The 24,724-nt window shown below is 53.6% G+C and overlaps 9 protein-coding genes across 9 annotated transcripts; 3 read left to right on the top strand and 6 right to left on the bottom strand.

Annotated features, from left to right (window-relative positions):
- Positions 1–184: 184 nt before the first annotated feature.
- On the top strand, positions 185–3,273 carry WHR41_08931 (uncharacterized protein; the record flags this gene model as incomplete). The annotated part of the gene is made up of 3 exons (XM_069377535.1): positions 185–452; positions 510–2,970; positions 3,035–3,273. 3 exons carry the CDS (start codon positions 185–187, stop codon positions 3,114–3,116), a joined length of 2,811 nt encoding a protein of 936 aa, XP_069225532.1. The 3' UTR covers positions 3,117–3,273.
- A 392-nt stretch (positions 3,274–3,665) lies between these two features.
- On the top strand, positions 3,666–4,401 carry LSM2 (U6 snRNA-associated Sm-like protein LSm2; the record flags this gene model as incomplete). The annotated part of the gene is made up of 4 exons (XM_069377534.1): positions 3,666–3,724; positions 3,917–4,064; positions 4,194–4,296; positions 4,358–4,401. Exons 1-4 carry the CDS (start codon positions 3,711–3,713, stop codon positions 4,399–4,401), a joined length of 309 nt encoding a protein of 102 aa, XP_069225510.1. The 5' UTR covers positions 3,666–3,710.
- A 675-nt stretch (positions 4,402–5,076) lies between these two features.
- WHR41_08929 (uncharacterized protein) lies at positions 5,077–5,711 on the top strand (the record flags this gene model as incomplete). Its single annotated transcript, XM_069377533.1, has 2 exons — positions 5,077–5,459; positions 5,518–5,711. The coding sequence occupies 2 exons, from the start codon at positions 5,077–5,079 to the stop codon at positions 5,579–5,581; spliced, it is 447 nt and encodes a 148-aa protein (XP_069225508.1). The 3' UTR covers positions 5,582–5,711.
- WHR41_08928 (uncharacterized protein) lies at positions 5,451–7,200 on the bottom strand. The gene is made up of 2 exons (XM_069377532.1): positions 6,097–7,200; positions 5,451–6,044 (listed from the first exon to the last, which is right to left on the bottom strand). The coding sequence occupies exons 1-2, from the start codon at positions 6,977–6,979 to the stop codon at positions 5,785–5,787; spliced, it is 1,143 nt and encodes a 380-aa protein (XP_069225509.1). The 5' UTR covers positions 6,980–7,200; the 3' UTR covers positions 5,451–5,784.
- A 263-nt stretch (positions 7,201–7,463) lies between these two features.
- On the bottom strand, positions 7,464–8,301 carry WHR41_08927 (uncharacterized protein). Its single transcript, XM_069377531.1, has 2 exons — positions 8,016–8,301; positions 7,464–7,958 (listed from the first exon to the last, which is right to left on the bottom strand). The coding sequence occupies exons 1-2, from the start codon at positions 8,100–8,102 to the stop codon at positions 7,746–7,748; spliced, it is 300 nt and encodes a 99-aa protein (XP_069225506.1). The 5' UTR covers positions 8,103–8,301; the 3' UTR covers positions 7,464–7,745.
- A 421-nt stretch (positions 8,302–8,722) lies between these two features.
- Positions 8,723–9,928, bottom strand: WHR41_08926 (uncharacterized protein). The gene is made up of 2 exons (XM_069377530.1): positions 9,780–9,928; positions 8,723–9,729 (listed from the first exon to the last, which is right to left on the bottom strand). The coding sequence occupies exons 1-2, from the start codon at positions 9,842–9,844 to the stop codon at positions 8,835–8,837; spliced, it is 960 nt and encodes a 319-aa protein (XP_069225507.1). The 5' UTR covers positions 9,845–9,928; the 3' UTR covers positions 8,723–8,834.
- Positions 9,929–10,195: 267 nt separating this feature from the next.
- On the bottom strand, positions 10,196–14,404 carry WHR41_08925 (uncharacterized protein; the record flags this gene model as incomplete). Its single annotated transcript, XM_069377529.1, has 1 exon — positions 10,196–14,404. The coding sequence occupies one exon, from the start codon at positions 14,402–14,404 to the stop codon at positions 10,196–10,198; it is 4,209 nt and encodes a 1,402-aa protein (XP_069225534.1).
- A 4,008-nt stretch (positions 14,405–18,412) lies between these two features.
- Positions 18,413–21,937, bottom strand: WHR41_08924 (uncharacterized protein; the record flags this gene model as incomplete). The annotated part of the gene is made up of 1 exon (XM_069377528.1): positions 18,413–21,937. The coding sequence occupies one exon, from the start codon at positions 21,935–21,937 to the stop codon at positions 18,413–18,415; it is 3,525 nt and encodes a 1,174-aa protein (XP_069225512.1).
- A 490-nt stretch (positions 21,938–22,427) lies between these two features.
- sdh1 (putative succinate dehydrogenase [ubiquinone] flavoprotein subunit, mitochondrial) lies at positions 22,428–24,579 on the bottom strand (the record flags this gene model as incomplete). The annotated part of the gene is made up of 2 exons (XM_069377527.1): positions 22,428–22,908; positions 22,970–24,579. 2 exons carry the CDS (start codon positions 24,577–24,579, stop codon positions 22,578–22,580), a joined length of 1,941 nt encoding a protein of 646 aa, XP_069225511.1. The 3' UTR covers positions 22,428–22,577.
- Between the last annotated feature and the right edge of the window lie 145 nt (positions 24,580–24,724).

The following is a 24,724-nucleotide window of genomic DNA, read 5'->3' as shown; positions in this document are numbered from 1 at the left end:
CTTGACTAAAAGACGGAAGGTGGAGGGAGCCTGGTGTATCTGCACCCTTCCCAGCTCAGGCATCGGTGTAGACTGATGAACGAAAGCCGCAATACACCGAACAAATCGCAATCACATTCTTTCGACTGTCTCAACAGCAATATCGACATTCTTCCCGGCGCTCAAGGCGTACACTTTTGCAATCATGCAATCGCAGAACGACCAACAGAGGACGGTCGACTTTGCCATGGCTACCAGTGCGATCTCTCTTACGCCACAGCAGAGCCTGGAAGTGCAAAGTGCCGGCCAGGCAAATCGACATTTGCTGGAAGGTTTTGAGGACCTAAACATGCAGTCGAGGGAATTTGACGCATACGCATACTCACTCAATTACACTCAAACTGGATGCTACAGGAGTGGATCTCTGCCAGTGGCTTTGGCTCTGAACGATACTTGCCTACCTGGATTTCATTGCAAGTTTTGTCGATAATTTCATCTGTAGACCTTCACCAAAGCTAATAGACTGTCAGGTCCAAACTCCGACGACCAGCATCCCCCTCAATACTGTCCACCTTACGAGAAGTGTCAGGGGATGCGCGCTATGGGCCAGACCTGCGGTCCACAAGGTGTGCTCGAGCCCAAGATTTGCGCGAACGGTCATTACTGTCCCGACGGCAAGAGCGAGATCCTTTGCCCAAAAGGCACATTCTGCCCTTCGGGATCCCGAGCTCCATTCAACTGTACGCGCGGATCTTTATGTCCTGAGGGTTCCGTGAACCAGGTGGTTTTGGCGCCAGTATGGGTAACCCTCATTCTGGACGCTTTACTTGGAGTTCTAGTCGCCATTGGATTCGGGATCAGCAAATGGAGAAAAAGTAGGCCTAAGAAATATGCGGCTTCTGAGGGCACAAGCATCCGTGACACCGAGATGCATGAGCAATTGCTGAGATCGTCGAAAATTTCTGGAGGCCAAATGCCTCCCATTTCGTCTCCCGCTATACCTGGGAACGTATCGCCTGCTTCCAGCCAAACGCTGTCTCCTCAGCTTCCTCACGTTGCGCATATGCGCCGAGACAATGGGCGCGTGGACAACATGGATGGCTATACGGATGACGACCAGGTGTCGACCTTCGACGAAGACGAGATCGATGCCGACTTCCAGAGCAATCCTGACTTTCAACGATTCATTCGATCCGTGAGCAAATCAATCACGACACAGTCGATCGGGCTGAGCTTTGACTTTGAGAACCTGGCGTTCGAGACAAAAAGAGGCAAAAAGATCCTGCAAGAGGTGACTGGTACAATGCCTCGGGGTTCCATGTGGGGTGTTATGGGAGGATCAGGAGCTGGCAAAAGCACATTCCTCAATGTCTTGATGGGCAAAAAGCGTGCCACTGGAGGCACTGTCAAGATCAACGGCTGGTCGAAAGACATTTTCAAATACAGGAAATTGATAGGCTACGTGCCGCAAGACGATATCGTCTTCCCTGAACTGACTGTCAGGGAGAACATATTGCACTCAGCGCGCTGCAGGCTCCCAGCAAGATGGAAAGACAGAGAGATTCAAGATCATGTGGACTCATTACTGGCTTGTCTGCAGCTCACTCACGTGAAACACATGCGCGTAGGGGATGCTCGAAAACCGGTGATTTCCGGTGGGCAGAGGAAGCGTGTCAACATTGGCATCGAACTTGCAGCAGCACCAATGGCCATCTTCTTGGACGAACCGACTTCTGGACTGGATGCTACAAGTGCTTCATCGATCATGCGACTACTCAAGGCTGTGAGCAAACTCGGTGTGACCGTCATTGCCATTGTACACCAGCCGCGCGAGAAAATATTCTACGAATTCGATCAACTACTTCTCCTCGCATCTGGTCGCAGTGTATACAGCGGACCAACAGATAGAGTCCACGACTACTTTGAGACCATGGGCTTCGCTTTCCCTCACCAGGCTAACCCTGCCGACACTTTGATGGATATCATCACGGGAGATGGTGCTCAGTATGCTGTGGGCAGCAAAAAACGAGACGTTGGAGTACAGTACTTGATCGATCAGTGGAAGCAGAGCGGACAATACACGACCCCCCCAAAGCACCTGTCCATATTCAGTTCCGAGAGTCAGTCGACTTTCAAGTCTCGCGAAAGTCGTCGAATCAGCAATCAGTCCTTGAACAGCACCGTCGAGCAGGAAAACGAACTCCACCGCACTATGCAATGTCGCGGCGCCTCCTGGCCTGCCCAAGTTTACTACTGTTTCAAGCGAGCGATGACTCAGCAAGTTCGGAATGCAACGAGCTTCTTTTTTGAGATCGGTGTTGGCGGTCTTGCTGGGCTCGTAATCGGGCTCTCGGCTTTTGCTTCTAAAGGACATCTCTTCCAAGGCCTCTACCACGAGCCGTTCACCTTGCTCAGCAGTGCCGTCGATTACCAAGGAACACCTCAACTAGGGCTTTTGGGCGGTATGGCGATCGGACTTGCCTCCTCAGCGCCCGGGTTTTGGGTCTTTGGCGAAGAGAAACTGATCTATTGGCGTGAGACGGCTTCGGGCCACAGCCGCAGTGCATACTACGTCGGGAAGCTGCTGTCAACACTCCCTCGCATTGCCTTGAGCAGTTTGCACTTTACCATCTTCCTCTGCATCCTCGCCACCCCGCTCATCACATTCACCGAGATGTACGCTGCCAACCTGATGTATTTCTGGTGCGTTTACGGTCTCGCTTCATGCGTAGCAATGGTTGTCAAGCGCGAGAACGGACCACTGCTAGCAGTACTAGGTTCACTCATCATAGGAGTCCTGGGCGGCGTCGCTCCCCCGTTATCGAAAGTCAAAGGTTGGCATCTGGAGTGGTTCTGGCGCTTGAGTCCCGGCGTCTGGTTCACGGAAGCGTACTTCAGCCAGAATATCATGCCTTTGGCATATCTGTACAAAGTCGACCTGGCTGCAGAATCGGTTGGATACACCTTGGATCAGTATCATTTGGATATCGGGTAAGTGTCATGGCAACATGTTCCTCTGACTTATCGAAGGACGGCTAACAAATGTCGCCAATAGGATGCTCGTTCTCATCGGCGCCGTCTACCGCATCTTCGCCTATCTCGGCTTGGTATTCATTCACCGGAAGAGACAGCGGTAAGACGACTCTAGACTCGATACATAGTCTTCTACATACTGTCAACATAACATATCCAAGTATATCCAACCTTATGATGCCTGTCGAGAAGTTCACTCAGTTCGACATGCGAGTCAATTGTTGACAACATGGGAATAGATTCAGCATAGCAGAAAGAGCGGGCAGCAGCAAGTCCGGAATCCGATCAGGTGCAGCAACGCCTCAAAGCCTTCGCTCGAGAGAGGTGCAAGCTCCAGCAAGATTCGTAAAGCAGCTGGAGAGAAGGCTCTGTGCTCGATGAGTTGACCCTCCTAGAGTTGTATCTTGTCTCCCTAAGAAAATTTGCATTAAAGCAACCGTTTGGAATTTCCAATAGGGTGATGTTTCGTGTGCTTATTCGATTACCGTGATACTATGTGCACGTAGAAAAGGCGACGGGATGGATGCACGTGACCAACCGCGAAGTGACAGCCCTGAGTGACGACGTTCGTTCGGCGTCCGCCAGCGCCAGCGCGACGCTGAACGCACCTGTGTGTGCGACTCCAAGCGTCGCCGAACTTGCGCCCATGGACATGCTGCCGTGATACTCCAAGCCTCTCCTCCTCACACACCGCAAGGATGCTGTTCTTCAGGTAAATCCCTCTTCGACCTTCCACACATGCCACCGCCGCAGTGTCGATTCCCTGATGCACATGGCGCGCACTTGCACAGCTAGCCGGCCTTGTGCTTGGTCCATATGGCTCCTCGACCCACGCGACAAGACGACGGCGCGTAGTATTCAAAACTCAACTAGTGCGCATGCTAACTCTGTTTCCGTGCTACAGCTTCTTCAAGACTCTGGTCAACCACGAGGTCACCGTCGAGCTCAAGAATGACATTTCCGTGCGAGGCACTTTGAAGAGCGTGGACCAGTACCTCAACATCAAGCTGGACGACATCTCGGTTGTGGAAGAGATGAAATACCCTCACCTGGTGAGTCAGTCATGTAACAGCATGGGGAGACAAGACTATAGCTGGGGAGAAGTTTGCGTTGCGCTGAATACGAGGGTTGAGGATACATGGTAGTCACGAGGACAAAGGCTGACTGGCGCTGTTCTGCAGAGTTCGGTTAAGAATGTCTTCATCCGTGGAAGCGTAGTGCGCTATGTGCACCTGCCTGCGAACGCAGTGGACACGCCGTTGCTCGAGGATGCCACAAGGAGAGGTACGCTGCACGTCCAGCTGACATTCGCGAACGTGTTTGGATACTAATTGCCGCGATACAGAAGCTTCACAGGCTGCTTCGAAGGCTAAGCAGAGCTCATCGTGATCCCTCCGCGAACATTTCCAGGAAAGAACAATTACCGACCTTGAGACAAAGACAGAGAGGCCTGATCACACATCGCCCGCCTCGTATCACAAACGGCAGTACTTTCGGCCCTCCCCAAAAGTGGATGTCGTGCCGGAAGCTCGTGCTGTCATTGAACAGCTGCCAATCGAAGAAGAGTATACAGCATGCTTATACCAAGTTCTGGTTTCCTTTTGACTATCCAACCCTCGTTTTTGAATCACGCCTTGTTTCTGAAACCATGTCACCCATTACTGAGGCGCAACGCCGAAAATGTATTACCCTCCAATATCACAGTCAGGACACGGCGAAAATCATGTCACCACATGCAAGGGGCAAGGTAAGACCTGCAAGGCACGTTGAAACCAGCAGCTTTCAAGCAAAGGAACGTGCAATGACGACTGACAGGCGCGCCACGGCAATGACATACCACGGTCTCAGCCCCTGCAGTATGAGGCACGAAATGACCTACTCGTACGACAACATGACGCTCAAGTTGTAACTTTCATTCTTTGTCAAAAGCATCTCAAGCCTTGGCGGGAGGAGTACAAAAAGCCTATCGTCTTTCGACTTCGACGCTCTAGTAGACGCCACCGCCAAACCACTACGTCTGACTAAGGAATCCCCCGTCTCAATCGAAGAAGCACAGTAACAGACATGCACTTCACCGCTTCAGCCTGGGCCACCACACTAGCCCTCACTTCGACTTCCGCCGCCGTCTCCTCCCAATCCGTTCTCAACAATTGCACTGAGTCCATTTGGATCACCAACATCAATAGCACAAAGTCTACCATCGGTCCCTTGGAAATCAAGGGCGCAGGCGGACAGTGGGATACCGAGATACTTGGCGTGGGGAACAGCCTTGGTGTCTCCAAGACGGACAGATTCTGGTCTAACGAGACCGCCAAATTGATCCTAGGCACGAGCACCGATATGGGCATCTTGTATTGGACTATTAGTCACGTCGACGGTGATCCTTTTGAACGCCAGACTTTCAATATCACTAGCGGCGAGACGAACGCGTGCGGGAATGCTACAACGTAAGTTGATTCAGCTTGAACATTTGAGAGGTACATGCTCCTGACCTTAGATTTCTAGGTATGACAAGAAAGTGCATGCGTGCCAGGACAAGGATGTCGTTCTCAATTTGAAGCTGTGCTAGATTTGAGTTTCCGCGAGAAAAGTCGTGGCCGCACGACCTGGGGCAGTGAGATGTCAATATACTTAGACAGCCGCACAACTACAAGATGCTTCATGCTGACCTCCTGTATATGATTGCATTCGACCCAGTACGACTTTTGCCTCGGCACCAAATGCTCGCGGACTGTGATTCACGACTCTATCCGCTATGATGGATGCAGCAGATCAATAATCTTTCATCGGACATCCCTTCTCCACTGAGTCGCTCTTGGTCTTCTCTGTCACAACGTCCCTTGTGAGCTTCATCAGATCCTCTGCCATCTGCTCGTCCCGAGACATTTCGCTACCCGGCTCAGGCGTCACCGGAGGGCAAATATATTCGCCACTCTTATCGGCGCATGTGGCTGCCCAGACCGTCGAGACACAACCTTCCCATTGGGTCTTCATGAATGGCTTCAGTCCTGCAGACATGGCATATCCACCCACTGAAGAAAGTGTCAGCAAAGTATGGAAGGTGTGTTCGGACACGATACTTACGAGGGCAGGGCTCGTGGATATGCTGATCTGTCATCTTCGTATCGACGAAGCCAGGGTGGGTAGCGTTGGCCAAAATGTTGGGGTGCGTCTTCGTGAGATGGCGGTTCAGATATCTTGCGTAAAGTAGTGCGGCCAGCTTTGAGCGTCCGTAAGTAGCCATGGGACCAAGATCCTGGTTGATGGCTTCGAGGCTCTTGAAGCTCAGATCTTTCGGGACCTGCTCGTGGGCGTTGGAGGCCAAATTAACGATCCGGACTTTGTTGTTCTCGCTGGCGGTCTTCTTCAACAGAGGCAGGAGGTGAGAGGTGATTATGACAGGGCCCATATGGTTCAGCGCCATGTGTCTGTCGACACCATAACCGGTGAGTTGTGCCGTCATGATTCCACGGGCTGCGTTGTTGATGAGGATGTCCAGTCTGTCGGTAGAGCTGCTGATTTCCTTCGCCACCTTGGCTGCTTGCATCCAGTCGCTCAGGTCACACTGAATCCAGTGGGTACGCTTAGCGATGTCCTCTCCTAGATCCTGCTTGATGGCATCGCGAGCGCCGTCGACGACATCTTTGGAGAGGGATAAGATGAAGAGCTTGCTGATGTTCTTAGCGAGCAGGGAGCGAGTGCATCCATACCCGATGCCCTCGCTGCCCCCGGTCACAACGGCGACTTTGCCTGTCTGATCTGGGACATTGTCGAGGCTGAATTGATTCTCGGGGCTTGCTGCGTTGTGACCGAAGCTACCAAAATCCTCTTGGATGGTTGTCTGGACGTTCTTTACTGCTGATGACATTGTTGCTGCCACTAGAAGATTTGAGGTGATCTCAACGGATAAGTGAAATTTGAAGGGGAGATCGAATCGTTTTCGAGCTGCATATGTGTCTTCTCGCATTCATGAAAGGTCCTTAGAGTCGCTTCTTCCTAGGGCATACGTAGTGAAAGAAGGCTGCGCGGGCTTCAATCATCCACACGTCAGAACGGCGTGGTCCTCATTCTTCGCAGCTTCGCAATAGGCTACGGAAGGCCATGTTGTCTTCCGGTGGATGTACTTATGCAGGTACGCGACGATATGAGACGGGACGGTCAGTCGAAAGACCGAAATAGAGCCAATCATGAAATGTTGATTTCCTGCTGACATCATGATTATAGGCACATCCATCTCACGGCCCGATATCATGTGAGTTGGAATGCACACATGTCAATCTGCCTGTGGATAACACATGACTGATTCGAGTCATCACCTCCTAAGGGCGAAGATGCCCCCGCGTCATTTGAGAATGTTTCGGAGGCCCTCATTTGTATATCGACCGAAGTCGGATTACCCCAACCCTAACCCTTGATATTATATCGCCGCGATACCCCCCTGCCGGACATGACGAGTATAGTCCTCAGATCGCTCCTTAATCATCATTGAACATTGGAAGATGTCATAACCAACTTACACACGAAGTCTACCTTCTGGCCGTAAAGTATGGCGACTCACATATTGGAAGAGCAGCGTTCATATTGGAATACACCAATCATCATTTGACTCCATGTGCGAGGCCAAAGCGTGCGTCATGACTACCAAAGACATGGTGCGAATGTGATAAAGACAGCCTTTTCTTGCATAACCTCATGTCATTGTTGTCGAACATAATTCCAAAGCTTATCAACCATTACTTGGTGTCAACCGACCCATCACTGAACTTCGCTCCCGACGTGTCGTGGATAGAGTTCGGGACGACCTTCTCGACCTTCTCGGGGAGGCCCTCCTGCAGGGTCTGGGGCACCTTAGAGTCGCCGGTCGCGTGGGAAACCTTTCCAGTCTGTCGATTGCTGCCGGTGTCGTGTGCCGCATCCGGGAGCTTATCTTCAACACTCTTGGGAACCTGGCACGTATCCGCGTTGGTGGATGTTGAGTGTAGAGGGATTGATGGAGTACGGACCTTCTCCTGGACCTTGCCAGGGACTTGGGAGTCGACGGCGTGGGATGCGCCTTGGCCCTTCTCGTTTGTGGGGTTGATGGAAGACATAGTGATTGAAGTTATTGTTAATTTGTTTGGGACTTGGTGTGAGTGGTAGTGGGAAACAAACCTAAATGACAATGTTCTACACGTTTATATACGATGTTAGTGTCTCGCTGTGCCGTCATTATTAGCAGCGTGCGACTTCCAGTCCGACAAGTCATGACGTTCTCAGCGCATCCCACAACGAGGCGAAGCATTCGTGGCAAGACGTAGCCGATGACTTCGTATGCGGGCATTCGGCGGGGTCCATCCAAGACGTTCCCCATCTCCACAGCATCGATGGTTTCACGTTGCCTGTACACCCAGATATGACCTCATATCCACGTGTATACACGATGGGAGCACGGAGACGTTGCGTGCTCTATATAGCAATGAGAGATACACGCGAGCTGATCCCAGTCATAAGACCTCTGCCCTGAAATCAATTACCTTAGTCTCGTTGTTCAGGCAAAATACCAGGGCTTGGAATGTCTTCATGGAGGCATGTAGCGAGCAGTCTGCACAGTAGACTAGGGGAACCACGTGGGCCCGAACGGAGTCAAATCCGATGCTGTGACATACAGTACTAGGATACGCCTTTTTAGGAGTTTGCATGCCCTTGTCACTCTCATCCGTGGCACAACAAGGGCATGTAAGACACTTTCCAAGTTGTTGTACAGGTGTTAGGTTCGTTCACAAGCCGGGAATGTAAAACGTCCAAAGACACAAGAACCCGATCAAGCCCATCTGCATCGCGATCTAGCCCGTTCTGAAAGGCAATCGTCGGTGTAATCGCATACTGATTTCGACAAACTCAGGCTCATTCTCAGGCGTAATAACGCCATGCCTGATGAGAAAGTCGACAAGGACGGCCGCTGAGTCTGGCTTGAACTCTTCGTGCAGCAGAGCCGCCTGCAATTCATCCACACTCATGAGCGTGAAGCTGTTGACTTCATCGTCGTGTGGCTTTGGTATCACGTCCTGGGGCAACTCAATGTCGTAGACGTAGACGTAGTCCGGCGTGACGAGTCCTTGCTCGCCGGGAAAATCTTGGCCAGTCACGTTCATGTGGGAAATGACGCCTCTGCACACAGCTCTCTGGCGGACGAGATCTTCAGGTAGCGATGCTTCTTCGTCTGATTCTTCCACAATTGTTTGGAACGGTGGCACACCAGATTTGACGCCGCCGGCAACCGTCGTGTCGAGCATGTTTGGATAGGTGTAGAGGTGAGCAGCTCGTCGTGGAACCCAAACCTTCATGCCATTCTTGTCTCTGTGATAAGCAACCATGTGGGCACCTCTGGTTGTGACACCAAAGAGAGCGGCGGCGAAGCGCTCCACATAGACCGGCTTGTCGTACCGGGCGCCCACAACGGCGAAAGGCTCACTGTGTTGGCCGACCAGCACGTGAAATAAGCTCTGCTCGATGCAAGAAGTAACAACAGCTGAGAAAGCCTCGTTCACGGCATTCGCCGTGTCTCTGCCCTTGGACTTATCCAAGACCAAAACTTTGCGAGGGTGGCTGTGTTGCACCTCAAAATCTGTGGTCCATGGCATCTTCTGGACCGTCTCCGGGAGCATATAACCATGCGGCTCATCATCATTCGGTAGGTAGAGCTGATAATACTTGTCCGCAGCAGGGCCGTATGGAAAGCTATTCGACCGTTAGGGAAATTTCATGAGATTGTCAAGAGGAAGACGCACTCATCGCAAGACGCCACGAGGGACAGGTACGTCACCTTCGACGATGACTGCTCGCCGTCGGGCATTATGTAAGTGCAAAATTCAAGAGGGCCTTATATCGCAGATATGGGGATGCTGTTGCTCGATTCGTAAAAGTGCTGTCGTTGCTGTTTGAGGCGATTCAAGGATGGCTGTTCAAGCACTGGGTGGGTCCACAACGAGTTTCACGAGACATGGAATCTCGCCGCCTTTATTAGACTCCAACGCAACTGAAGATTCATTGGTAAGGTGGTGCAGAACTTCGCTGAATCTTTTGGTCATACTTTGAATTCAATTCTCATAATCTACACTGGTATCGCAGCTACATGCACCATAAGATGACAGTATACAAAAAAGTCTCCCGTTCGCTCATACAATCTCTCCCGTTCTCACGATGCTTACACCTCATCCTCGCTGTCCTCACCAAGAAGCTCACCATCATCCGGGTCCACAACACTGTACCCACCCCTGCCTCTCGAGAAGCTGCTGCGGCTCGTGTAAGGCCTTCCGACACCGCCGAACCTGCCACCATCGCGTCCGAATCTTGTCGAGACCGCGTTCCAAATGCTGCCAGCGACCATGGGCAGCGCCGCAACTACGGCCACGATGCCGCTGACGACCAGTACGGGGTACTTGATCCAAGGCGCTTCGCGGTCGAAGGCTCCGCCCATGCCGATGCGCGAACCAGCCGCACCGCCGTCTCCGAGCTGGATGCGGCCAAACTTACCGTCCCAGTTCTTCCACACCCAGTATCCAACACCAGCTGCCGCTGCGATTGGCAGGAAGATTGCGAAGAAGAGTCCAACACCAGATACAGAGTGTTTCTTCTCGTAGTCCGGCTCCTTGCCTGGGCAAGGGTGAGTGTTGGAGGTGTATTCGAGATCCTGGCCGCCCTCGCAAGTGGTGAGAGGAATGCGCCTGTAGCCAGTGATGTCGTAGTATTCGATGGCGTTCTTGTCCTTCTTGCAAATCGCAGCAGGATCAGGAGCCTCGAGGCCTTCGACGAGCTTGCAGGTACCATCCGACTGGCGTTCGAAATTGTAGTCGCACTCGAAGTCACGGCGCGTGCAGGTGCAGTTGCGAGCAATGCTGTGGAGGTGCTGCAATTCGCGGCCGTTGTAACACTCGCTGTCGATCTTCTTGCGGTGATACTGCGCGACGTGTCCGAAGAGGCAGTTGTCGTCCATGAGAGGGTGCTTCGGTTCCCAGAGGGAGTAGTCACTGCTGCTGCTTTCTGGGTCCTTCTCGTCAAGGCGACACTCTTCATTGCGCTCCTTCAAGCCGGAGAAGTCAAGGTTGACAGTTGTAAGCGAGCCCTTGACCTTGCCCCAAAGGAGGAAGTTGCGGCTAGTGTCAGAGGGAACAGTGGTGATATCATCAACGACCATCGGCTCGTCGGTAAAGGTGTAAGTAAGCCAGTCGATGCCCTCGTTGAGCGTGTAGAGAACCTCCTTCACAGGCTCGTCCTTCTTGACAATGGTGATGATGGAGCCCTGGTCGCCGTACTCCCACATCCATGTACCCTCGTTGACCATGCTCCACGTAATGCCACCGTCTCTCGTGATGAAAGTGTCGGCATCCTTCTTGTAGCCAAGGTAATCGCCGACATTGCCGACAGCCATCATCAAGCCAACTGCAGATGGCGAGGAGAAAGTGTCACGAGGGTCGTCACGCTCGGTGTAACCGTGAAGATGAAGCGCGCACTTGTCGCTGCTACCGTCGCACCAGTCGACCTTGAAGTTCTTGGGATTCTCAGGACGCTGGATGTAATCCCACTCGGCGCCGTCGTTGTGAGTGATCATGGTCTTAAGCTTCTTGACTGCCCCACCGTCTGTTTCCTTTGCGTTTGCGACCACGTTTACCAGAGCGACACCTTCGAGTCCTTGCATCTTCTCGAAGTCAACGTAGCCGAGCTTGTTGCGATTGACCTCGCTGATAGCGAGAATGTAGTTGGTGCCGTTCGAGTTGGACTTCAAGATCGATCCATATTCTTGGTCAAGCCTGTTGTTCACGGTGACATGTAGGAAGATCGAGTGGGTGCTAGAGTCGAGGACAGTGTACGCCTGCTGATGCGCAACCTTGAAATTGCTGGGGAAGTTGGCATCGGCGAACTCGAGGCCATCAATGGAGGCATCGACCTTCAAGCTTTGCTGGTCTTCGTCACGGAGAGCCACAACGATGTACTCAGCCATCGTGGCAAAGCTGATTACGTCGCGCTTGACCTCGTTCTTGTGCTCAAACCAGTCTGTGCTGCTTAACAAATTGAGAGGCTGATCAGGGTCTTCCTTCTCGTATTGCTCGCAGTACACCAGCTGGTCGGAGTCCGGTCGAGTCTCGCGGTACACGAATTGACACTTGCGGACGCTCTTCAGAAGAGGCTCCCAGCCCTCGCCATTTCGCTTCGAGACATATGCGATAGTTTGGCAGTTGGAGCTCGCAGAGTCGCAGTCACGGCCGCCAGTCCAGATGAGCCAGTCCTTCTCCTTAGGATGGAATCCAAGAATTTGGAGACGGTCCATGTTTGGTACTTCCGGCGCCTCGAAATGGTGGAACTTTTTGCCGCGGTTCTCAGAATAAAAAACCGTCTTGCTGGGAGTCACAAGATAGACGCGGTCGTTGTTGTATTCGTGCGGGTAGACAGCTACGAACTCCTCATCTTTCACGACAGGAGTCCAGGTCTTTCCGTGGTCCGAAGTCAGGTACGCCTCTCTGCGATCGGTGCGCATGATGACGGTCTCGTCCTCCCCCTCACAAGTCTCACAGCGCTCGAGATAATAGTACTCGACGAAGGCGTCGCCCTTGAAAGTAGTGATCTCCTTGTTCACCTCGCCAGATGCAGGAGGAGTCTTGGTTTCGTCGCATTTGCGCTCGACAGGCTCGTCTTTCACGACACCACCTTCCTTGATACACGTGTTTCCGGGGATGAGGCGATATCCTGAAGAGCCCTGGAAAGTGTCGTGACCATCTCTGCAGGCGCTTTCGGGCGCCTTCAGAGGACCACTGGGCTCACATACGCCCTTCTCGCTCTTAGAGAAGTTGAAGTCGCATTCGTAATCTTCTTCTTTACATTTGCAGTCCTCGGAGACCGGAGTAGGGTCGTGCCACTCGTCGTCCACGAGACATTCCGCATCGGCCTTGCGACGGCGGAACATTTGCGTGTGTCCCATGATACACTCCGGCTCACCCTTGTCGCTCTTGCGTGCATACCAGTCCTCGAAATCTTTCTTGCCACACTTGCGGACATCCATCTCACTAAAATCGATCGCAATGAGCTGGTGCTCGACGTCGGATCCCTTACCCTTGTCGGCCGTTAAAATGAATTTGAGACTGGTAGAGTCGGGAGCTGTCGTGAGGGTCAAGGCGCGGACCTTGTGCTCGAGCTTAAAGGTGTTCCATTTGCCCTTGCCGTGGTCGAGGGACCACCTGATTTCGTTCGTTTCCTCCTCACTTTCGATTGCAACAAGAAGAGCGCCTTGATCTCCGAACTCGAAAAGATGGGGGCCCTTCAGCGCTCGTGTCCAAGTCATGCCGGCATCATCTGAGACCCAAGTATCGCACTCGGAGCGTTCTTTGAGGTGCTTGCCAGTGTTGCCAACTCCCATAACGATACCGGGAGCTGGGGAGGAGAAGATGCGACCTTCGTTGCGTTGGTCTGTCACCGAGTGCAGATGCAGATCCTTACCGTCAGCCTGCATTGCCTGCCACGTTCTGCCATCGTCGAATGATATTCGTGTTTGAAGATCCTTGCTGGCCAAGGGATTGACTTCGACCTCTTCCCAGTTGTCGACGATGTTGACCATGACAATGCCCTGGATGTTCTGGACCTTCTCGAAGTCCACCAGGCCGTACATGTTGCGATTGGTGTGCTCCACATTCTTGGTGAAAAACGTTCCGTTGCTGTTGCTCGTGTAGAGGGCGCCCATGGGTGGCTTCATTGGACCGGTAGTCATCACATCGACTTGCATGCTGTAATTCGTGCCTTCCAACAGGGTGTACGCACTTTCCTCCAACTTGTGTTCGGTGCCGAACTCTGCACGGTGCCAGGTCTTCGTGTCGTCCGTGACATACATTGCCATCTCGGCTGATCCCTCGCTCTTTGCAGCTGCCACGAAGTAACTCTTAGCAGCCGCCAGATTCACGACACCCGGAACAGGCCGAGTCCCCTGCAGAGCAGGCTCCACGCCCTCCGTTTCGAAGAAATCATCCGAAACCAAAAGGCGGCTATCGGTCTCCCAAAATGTGAACTTTCCTCGCACGTTGCACAGAATGCGATCGTTGTCCAGATCCTTATCGCCGGTCGTGAATTGGTCGACTGTCTTAGCCCACATGCAATTGATCGCATCCTTGTGGAGCAGTTTCGCGCCTTTACGAAAGCCATCGGTGGTGTAATAGTCTCTCGTGTGACATAGCAGCCCAGTGCATTCGGCGGCATGAAAGATCATGCGATCCGGATCGGTCGCGTGAAAGCCGATGACCAGCTGCCTGATCGTGGCTTCATCCTGCACGGTAAACTCGTCCCAGGTCTCGCCCTTGTCTCTTGTGATCCAGTGCGTCTTCTTCAACCCTATCAGTACTGCGATGTCGGAGATGTAGGGATGTCTCTGCATCTGGTAGGTCTGGCCCTTTTCCACGCCCTTCACTTGTTTCCATGTTACTCCAGCATCTTCCGACCGAAACGTGTTCCCCTCTCCTGTCTTTCTGATGTTAAGGAGGACAACATCGCTATCTTCGAAATAAAAGTGATCCAAGGGAGGTTTATCGAAGGGTGTGATCTCGACCGAGGGTTCGTTCTTGTCCTTCGCAATAGCCTGTGCTGATAACAGGCCAAGAAGTAAGCTTCCTAGAAAGCCTAGCCGGCGAGGCATGGCTTGGATGATTTCAATTGTGTTCGCGCTACGTGAGCGACTGGTTTGTTGTTATCATCGAGGGTGCAGCTCGGGGAGAGAAGATGTCGTGTGGCGGTCGGGGATGTTTCGTGATAGCTGGCGCCTCCCGTCTATTGCAGCCAACAAGCTCAGGCGCCGTTGCTGACGCACTGGCGTCGCGACCAGCAGCGCGCTAGCGAGGGCAGGCGCGCACGAGGGCGACATCACTTGCTTCTCCCCCAAAGTTTTGAAACACAGCCCATTATCATGCTTTTAGACATCTCGAAAATGCTTACTCGACCTGAGATATGGTGACGAGTGTTGTCAAGTAATTTTGCTGAATGCATGTCAAGCTAATCTACCTACTTTCGCAACCCCTAATTCAACATGGGGGCCGAAACAGGATTCGAGGCAAGTGTTTCATCCAGACCGCGGCTCCTTGCAGCAGCAATACCAAGTTCAAAGGTCGCATGCCTGTGAACCTAGGCAACCTTGCGCCTCCTTCAACTCACTCTGGTTTCTTTCTCTCATTGCCATCTTTCTCTCTCAAGACAAACGTGTCGTTCGTCCAGCCGAACCATTTGCTCAGTCGCTGACCAAACGACCGCAGCATTACAGCATCAACCGTAGGATCAGGATGAGGCTTATGAAAGCAGATTCGCCCCTCTTGACATGTGAATGTCACCTTTGATCCCCCATTGTGAGCAACAGTCATACCGGCATCCTCCATTGCTTTTTCAAAAGCCAACCACCTTATACTGCTTTCGCTCACGCTCGCACCAGTCGGAAAGATTTCGGCGAAGACATTGCACGTCTCTTTATTCACAAGGATTGTGGGTACCTGGGGAGGCTCAGAAACCGTAGAGACATCGGCTATGACTTGCTGATCTCTGGTCGGGTCGTCAGGCTCGGGCTTCATCTCTGTAATATCCCGAGCTGCTTTCGCCTTGGTTCGCTTTCGACGAGTGATACCGTCTTCTTCTGTCCTGTTGTTCCAATCTTGCTGGATGAAGGCTGGCCTACTTTTCCGTTGCGCCCTTGCGGCCTTTGCCTGTTGTTCATCGCTCTCGATTTGCTGACGCTCTGCTTCCAACCTGGCGAGGTGCTCTGAGGACAAATCGAAACAGAAGTTTTCAAGAATGCCCTCGACGTAAGAATCTGGGCGCTGAAGCGAAGCCTGACTTTTTCTAAACATCTCACGTTCATTCTCCCAGAATTGTTTGAGGCAACCTCGCACTTTTGTCATCTTCTCAAGCCATGTGTGATTCTTGCGGCCTCTCGGCATACTTGTCTCGTAGAACTTGCGCAGAAGACGACCACGCCGAGGGTCGTGAATGGCCTCTAGAGAAGACTTAAAGACTCCATTTTTCAGTGACGCAAAGTCCGCTGGCATCAAGTTCGTTATACTCAGATCAACACGAGTTGTGCTCGTGCCAGGTGGGTCATGGTAATTGATCATCTGATGCCAGCACCATGAGAGGCGAAGCTCGTCAAGCAGAGCCGTATCAGACAAACAGAAGTCCATGGCTCTGGAGTAAGGGATTTGATCCAGCTCACTCTTGAGTTTTCGAACGTAAAACTCCATGCTGCAGGGCATTTCTTCCTGGACCCTGACAAACATCTCTCTTTGCATCACACGCGCTGTCTTAAAGATGCGATGGCCTTGCTTAGACGGGTCTAACTTCGTTTCTGGATCGATGGGTTGGCCAAATGGGTAAGTCGGGCGCATCAAGTTCGTCAAGGTGTGTTTTCGCACGTCGCCCATGCTGAACAGCGCATGAGAAATTTGCGCCGAATTCCAACTGTACCAATCTTTGAAACCGTGACCGAACGCCCTCATCGCAGCATCAGCGTCTTTGGACAATCGGGAACCAGGCTTCATCAACGATCCAGCTTGAGAGAGCTTCGCCTGGAGATGCTTGCACTCCGCCAAGACACGTTGCCATAGAATGACGGAAGTTTGCAAAGAACACATGTTGATATAAGCGATGAATGCCCATTGATAATCCTCACTTTTGGCTGCCAGATGCCGGTTCCAGACGCTTGCTTTGTCCGCCATGACCCGTTGGCGGAAGTGCTCGGGACTGGTCTGCATGAGTTCTATTTCATCAACGATGAGGTTCAGGTGGCTCTGAACCTTGTCAACTAGCACACCGATTTCAAACTTCGGAGGCGTTGTGTATGGCTGATCGTGATAGGGGCTCCAAACCCTGACAGCCTGCTGATTGTTTTGCATATCCCCTGACATCAAGTCGTTCCATCTCGTGGACCCGCTCGGTGCAGCATCCCCTATAATCAGGTCTATGCCTCGGCTGAGCATCTTAGCGATCATGGATTGTGCTGTCACCGTCACGGTAGCTCGCGGAAACCCGACGGTCGCTCCGCTATGGGCGGCATCGACCTCGAAGTCCACTAACTTGCCATACTCATTGCCGTGCATGATGACACTGGCATTGCAATGTGAGTGTCTGTTGTGCTCCGGTCCCCATGACAATCTGCTCTGTGTGGTGTCGAAAGTTGACCAAAGAGAGAGGTCATATTGACATCGAACGTGCAAGAGAGACAAGAACTTCATGTAGTCCTCGGCGATCGGACCTAGTCGAAGCCAAATAGCAAGGCCATGATGCCTCTCAGCAAGTCCCCATGGATCCTTTCGTGCATGTTCGCTCATAAGCTGTGGATCAACAGGCCATTCACCCAGAAGGTCCCTGGAGGCTGCACTGAGCAAAACGGCTCTCCTGTGGTAGCTTTTCTTCTCCCAACGAGACAGGATCAGATCGCCATGAGTGTGCAGTCTCTCTCTTACACGTTGTAGGTGTTGACGTGCGGTCTGAATCTCTGTGTCGAGCCACTGCTGCGCCTCGTTACGATCGCATGAGTTAATGTATTGGCGACGGGCACTTTGTTGTTCTTCTACGGTGTAGAAGCTTTCTCGGCATCTGTAACAGCCGTCGAATCCGGTCGGTGGCGGATAAAGTAGAGGTGCGGCCATAGGTGTGGTGATCGTCCGTTGACGAAGGTGGTCGTGAAACGCGTTGTAAATGAGTAGCTCCAAGAGCAATATTTCACCTTGAGGCAACAAGAAAGGAAGGTGCAACCCAGCGACGCACACGAATGAATCAACAAAAGACACGCGAATGAAGCGCAGACCTTCCACGGCTCTCAGTGGTCACGGGAAGGGTGGGTGAATTGGGCGCCGATGGCCGCAGCTTTGCGATCATATTTGAGGCAAGGATGGAGAGACGGAGCGACGAACGATCCATGATCACATAAAAGCAAGATCCGAGTGAAGTCAAAATTTGCGGCCGCAGTCTCACTTCACTTTCGATGATGAGACAACGTTTCTTTGAAGATGCTTAGACACGATGCTTGAGTGAGACGGGCGTCTGTCGCTGCAGGTTAGGAAATGCATCCGATTGAGGGATGCATAGAACTATCTGCACGCGAGATCCGAGTGAAACGGGCGTCGATGGCCGCAGCTCATGATTCACTGTCGATAAAGGAATGAGTCGCAAAAGCTTGAAGGCAAGATCCGCGTGAAACAGACGTTGACGGCAGCAGCTTAGTATTTCCGTTCAATGAGATTAGTATTCGTGACTGCCTCGAAGCAAGACGCATGTGAAAGCGGGTTTGACCCAGAGAGGTAGTGTAGTCCTTCATTAAATATACTATTCACCAGACGTCAATAACCCAAGAGACCGAACAAAACATAGAACTTAGTCCGAGAAATCACCTTCGCGATCCAAAGTTTCACTCATCTCCCTCGCTCTCGATACCAGTCTCCTTGACCGTCTCGCTGACACTCCTCCTCAACTCCTGACTCCTTGCCATATCGTCGCTGAAATCTCCGCTCTTCGCAACACTGCTCCTACGCCTGCGGTTGTCGAGCACGCCAGGGAAGATCTTGGGCTCCGCGCTCAGAGTGGCGAAGTCGTGGACGGCAGGGCCACTCTGCTGCACGGGCGTGGAGTTCAAGACGGGGAGCTCGGAGGGTTGGGGTGGCGGCTCGTGGGAAGCGAGCGTAGGTGGGTGAAAGGTCAAGCTGCCGCCACGGTTGACAGGAGGTTTGCGCTGGGAGGTAGGCGAGACAGAGCCGTCTTGATGCTCGCCGTCTGCGGGAACGGCCGTAGAGGAGCCGGCGAAGCGGGCGGCTTGGGGAGTGCGCTGGTATTGGCGAGGAGTTGCAACGAGGTTGGCCCCGCTGTAGCTGTTGTTGGGGCGATAGTTCGCTGTGTCGACGTTGAGAGGGTTGGTAGCGGAGGGGTGGGTCTTCATGCTCTGCGTCGGGCTGGGAGGAGCACCGGTGTTGGTAGTGCTGGTGTTGTAAGCGCCGGGCGGGAGGTTCGTCACGCTCAATGCGCGCTGTGACTGGACCGGGTGCGAGTAGCGGTCAATCATGGCCACTTCTTGCATCCATGTCTCGTGTCTGAAGGCTTCGCGGATGTTGGGCACGTTCACCTTCGCCATGTCGTTGCCGGCAACGCCAGGGAGGTGGTAGTCTTGGCCCAACCAGCGCTGCTTGACGCTGTGCTCGAAACCACTCTGAACGTTCACCTTCGCCATGTCGTTGCCGGCAACGCCAGGGAGGTGGTAGTCTTGGCCCAACCAGCGCTGCTTGACGCTGTGCTCGAAACCACTCTGAACGACAGAGTGCTTCGCAAGTTCACACATATCGACAGCGCTAAGCTTGTAGATCTGTGCAGCAACGGCGTACTCCTCAATCAGTGGCTCCTTGGTGAAAGCAAATTGCAGCGGATCATCCGTCGACAAGCTGACATTCAGACCACGACGGAAGTACTGCAGGAACGGGTTTCGCTCGTAAGCCAAGAACAGAGCGTTGTTGCTCAGTGGACTCATGGCAACGCCGATCTGCTCGAGGTAGAAGATGTACTGCAGCAGAGGCACCTTGCGCAGCAGCAGACCGTGACTGATACTATGGCAGCACAGCAGAGCAGCAGCAAGGTGGTCTACATCGCCGGCCTCACCACAGTGCGGGCGCAACACAAAGGTATTGAAGCCGCGCTGCTTACGGAAGACGTTCAGAGAAGCCATATTTGCGAACAGGTAGTAGATCCAGTAGCTGTAGGGAGGGTTCTGCAGGGTGTTCCACTCCTTGGGCAGTGGAAACTTGCGGTAAATTCGGCGCTCCGTCTTGCTCTCATCGTCCACCGTATCAAAACCAATCACACGCTGCAGGAAGACGTGCAGTTTGGGGTGCGCGGATGGGTTCTTGGTAACTTCAAACAAAGGCTGGAAGAGGTTGACTACGATCTGCTCGAAGTTATCCATCAAGTTGGACGACTTGTACACATCGAAGAGACGGGGAACCTGAATGAGCCAGCGGACGTTAGGAGAGAAGAGCTTGTTGTCGACAACCCAAGCGGCAAGCTTATCCCACTCATCAATCGAGCGACCATAAATGGAAATACGCCATTCAACCATCTGGTACTTGCTGCTCTCCAAATCGCTGATCACTTCCTTGGTGATCTCGGCAAGGTAGCGACCGTGGATGTAGTTGTCGGTCTTCAGGAAGATGGTACGCAACCTACTCTCTCCGACAGGGTTGTACTTCAAGTTGAACTTGTCGAAGCGGTGGAAAGAGTCGACGTGGGCGTGCATGTCCAGGGTATCGATGGAGAGATCGTAAGCCGTCAAGTTAATCGACTCGAAAACCTCCTTCAAGGTCAAGTGCTTGCCATCTCTGAACAAGACGATCTCGTCAGGGCTCTTCTTCATCTTGCTCTTGATAAAGCGAAGCAAATGTTTCTGGTTCATACACGCTGAGTGGTGAACGTGCGTGTCGACCTTTCTCACATTGTAAAAGTCACGATGAGGCACTGCCTTCGTATCTGCTACTTCTTGGTACTCGTTGAGCAGAACATACAAGTTGAACTTGCCCTCGAGATATTGCAAGCGGCGGAAAGCGAAACTCTTGCTTGGTCCGTCAGATGAAACGTTCAGGATCTGATCCAGATCCATGTAGAATTCGCGAATGGTGGGAATGTGGATAATGGGCTCGTGGAGATCGGACGACTCCGTGGTCTCATAAACCTGGTAGACGCCGGTCGGGTCAAGCTTGTATGTCATCTCCTCTTCACCAGGCACCGGCAGGCAGTCTTCGAGCTCAAAGTCCTCGCCGATGTCGTGGCCCATTTTACGGAATTTCCTAGGCCCGCCGTCCTTCGACTTCGGTTTCGGAGTGATCCCAGCGCTGTCTGTGCTAGCCTTGTCTGTGCTGTTCTCGGCCTGCGCACCACTTCGCCGCCCATCCTGGCTCCAGACCGGCTCTGGCATAGGCGGGTAAATGTTCCACCCAGACTCGTCGCGCGGGTTGTCCTCGGGCCCTTGTAGTGAGAGGCGGATATACTTGTGCCGAATGTCCATCACCTTCTGAATGTTGCTGTAGATTGTCTGCAGCTCCGTCGTCACGCTGCTATCGTTCGCCGACTCGATGCCCACACCCGCTCCAGCGCCGTGGATGCCCTCTTTCTCGAGCAGAGGCTTGGGCTCGTGAGGCACGCCTGGATGATGGCTGTGCGACTCGGCCGCGCGGTCTGCGTTCCAATATCCGTCCTTGGCCTTCTCAAGCGCTTCAGCCTGCGGTGGGCCCGGCTGGGGAGGCATTGGGTACTGCGACTGCTCGAAGAGCCCCAAGCCAGGAGTCTGTACACTCGCAGCATTGGGGTGCTTGTTTGGATCGCTCAGGCCCAGCGGCAGCGCACTCTTGTATCCAGCACTCTTCAAGCTCCTCAGACTGCCCGAGCGCGAGAAAGCGTTCGCGTCGCCGCCCGCATAGCTCGAGAACGTCCTGCTCTTCGTCTGCGGACTGCGGGCCGCAACAGGAGTGTGGCTCTGGCTCTGGCTCGGTTGCCCGTCGAGCAGCGCCGTGCTACTCGCCCCACCCCTCTGGTTCTGATAGAACTGCTTTGCCTCGACGTGGCTCATTTGCTTCTCCAGCTGATAGTTGTAGTGTGTGGTCCTCTTCTGTCTATCACGGTTGAGGAGAACTGGTCCCTCGCCCTCCAGCGTCGCGCTTCTAGACAGCGGCTCGTCTTGCAGACGTCCCTCTCTTCCCTCCGCCTGACGCTCGTGTTCGAGGTCTGCAGTCGCGCGGCGCGAAAGGCCGCTCGACTCGTGTGTCAGCTCGCGCGCTTCGTCGTCGCTATCGTCATCGCCAGAAGATACGGCGAGGTCTGACTGGCTCTCGTCGTCGCTGTCGCCCGGGGTGAGGTGGGCGGGGTGGAAGGACGGGTTTGCTGCGTTGCGCTGCATCATGGCTGTGATTTCTGGCTTCGGTTGAGAAGCGAGCGTCCCGCGTTGTTGCACCGGTTTCGCGTCGCACAAGAGATTGTCGTGCGGCTTGGTGTGTAGGGTTACAGTAGCGAAGAAAATCTGTAGAAATAAATTGATATCAAGCTTCCCCGAACGTGCGATAAGAGCCTTGGTCTCTCAGGGTTTGAGGAATCTGAAGAAAGGAACAGACGATACGCCAGCGCGAAGTAGCAACAAAGATCGACTCTCCCCACTAAGGTAGGACCCAGTCGGCGTGTGAGAAGAGGAACACAGGGCGTGACAGCTGTCAGGGAATGGACTTTGGTCTTCTCTCGTCACGGCGAGCTTTACAACGACTCAAGACAGCACTAAGGCAGGCAGGCCCCGCCGATACAGCGGGTCCGCGCTGATCGTCCGAAAGCCTCTGGCCGGGGAATGGCACGGGGTGTGGTGTTGCGTTGGCCCACCCTTGCCGCCCCGCTGTCAAATGGCACGGTGGAAAAACGGTAATCGAGACTACCCATGCTAGATTGATAAAATGAAACCGCTCTGAAGACTTAGAAAAAATTTGGCTAGCTGGACATAAGAATTTGCCATCCTCCCCAAGGCACTAAAAGATCACATACAATTCCATGCAAACCATCTAGTACTTGCGAGCGAAAGGAGGAACGCTCTTGCACTCGTTCTCATCAAGAGTGTGGCCAACGACCTCACGGTAGCCGAGCTTGGTCTCACCGTGGGGCTTCTTCTGCCAGGTGAGAGTGTGCTTCATCCAGTTCTCGTCGTCACGGTCGGGGTAGTCCTCGCGGGCGTGAGCGCCACGGGACTCCTTGCGGTTGGCGGCCGCCTCAGCGGTCTGGACGGCGCAGGTGAGAAGGTTGCGGAGCTCAAGGGTCTCAACAAGGTCAGAGTTCCAGATCATGCTGCGGTCCTTGGTGCCGACCTGAGAGAACATCTGGTCAACGTCGTGGATCCTGGAGAGAAAGTATTAGCATATTTGTTCGACATGAAAATGATGGGCTAGAATCAACTTACTTCTTGACACCCTCCTGGAGGGACTCCTCAGTCCTGAAAACGGAGACATCGGTCTGCATGACCTTCTGCATGGCGTTGCGGACCTCGTTGGTGCTCTTAGGACCGTCGGCAGTGCGGATCTCGTCGACAGTGCTGATAGCCTCAGCGCCAGCGGCGGCGTCGAGGGGCTTGTGGGGCTTGCCGGGAGAGAAGTTGTCGCGGATGGTGTGAGAGACAGCGCGGCCGAAGACGATCAGATCGAGAAGAGAGTTGGCACCGAGACGGTTGGCACCGTGGACAGAGACGCAAGCAGCCTCACCGCAAGCAAAGAGACCAGGCACAACCTTATCCTTGCCAGCCTCGTCAACGGTCAGAACCTCACCGGTGTACTTGGTGGGGATACCACCCATGTTGTAGTGAACGGTGGGAAGGACGGGAATGGGCTGCTTGGTGACATCGACACCGGCGAAAATGGAGGCAGTCTCAGAGATACCGGGCAGACGCTCGTGGAGAATCTCGGCGGGCAGGTGAGAAAGCTGGAGGTAGATGTGGTCCTTCTCGGGGCCAACACCACGGCCCTCGCGGATCTCCATGGTCATGCTGCGGCTGACAACGTCACGCGACGCAAGATCCTTGGCGGTAGGGGCGTAACGCTCCATGAAACGCTCACCCTCGCTGTTGAGCAGGTATCCACCCTCACCACGGGAACCCTCGGTGATCAAGCAACCAGCGCCGTAGATACCAGTAGGGTGGAACTGAACGAACTCCAGATCCTGGTTGGGCAGACCAGCACGAGCAACCATAGCCATACCGTCACCAGTGCAAGTGTGGGCAGAAGTGCAAGAGAAGTACGCACGACCGTAGCCACCAGTGGCCAGGACGGTGTGGTGAGAGCGGAAACGGTGGAGAGTACCATCCTCCTGGTTGTAGGCAATGACACCCTTGCACTCGCCGTCCTCCATGATTAGGTCGATGGCGAAGAACTCAATGAAGTAGTTGGTGTTGTGCCTGAGCGACTGGCCGTAGAGAGTGTGCAGAAGAGCGTGTCCAGTACGGTCGGCGGCGGCGCAGCAACGGTATGCCTGACCACCCTTACCGTAGTCCTGGGACTGACCACCGAACGCACGCTGGTAGATTCTGCCGTCGTCCGTTCGTGAGAAGGGGCAGCCGTAGTTCTCAAGCTCGATAACGGACGCGGGTGCCTCTCTTGTCATGTAATGGATGGCGTCCTGGTCTCCAAGCCAATCCGAACCCTTGACAGTGTCGTACATGTGCCACCTCCAGTCATCCTTGTGCATGTTTCCTAGCGCAGCGTTGATACCACCCTGGGCGGCGACGGTGTGTGATCTGGTCGGGAAGAGCTTCGAAATGCAAGCAGTGTTGAAGCCGGCCTCAGCGAGACCGAAAGCGGCGCGCAGACCGGCACCACCAGCGCCAACGACGAGGGCATCATACTCGTGGTCGATGATGGGGTACTTGTTGTTGATGAGGGGCGAGGCCTCCTTCGCGCGCAGAGGGCCATTGGGAGTGATGATCTTCTTCGCAGGTGTGGTGCGAGAGAAGTTGCGGACCTGAAGCTGGCGCGAGAGCCTCGAGGCGGCGCCAAACTGCCTCAGACCGGACGAATACATGGTGGAGCGGAGAGGGAAAGGGCTGCGGCCTGCTGCAGCGACAAGGACAACGCCGGAGGGTATATGGGGGAGATAACGAGGTGTTAGGGGAGATGTCGGCAGCAGCGGAGTGAAGTCGTGAAAGTCGATGATGCTCCAGCTGATT

The sequence above is a fragment of the Cladosporium halotolerans genome (genome assembly GCF_011745625.1).
Source record: "Cladosporium halotolerans strain TM138-S3 chromosome Unknown Sca51, whole genome shotgun sequence".
Lineage (NCBI taxonomy): Eukaryota > Fungi > Ascomycota > Dothideomycetes > Cladosporiales > Cladosporiaceae > Cladosporium > Cladosporium halotolerans.
The sequence above is the reverse complement of the archived record's forward strand: the minus strand, read 5'-3'. Positions and strand labels throughout refer to the sequence as shown.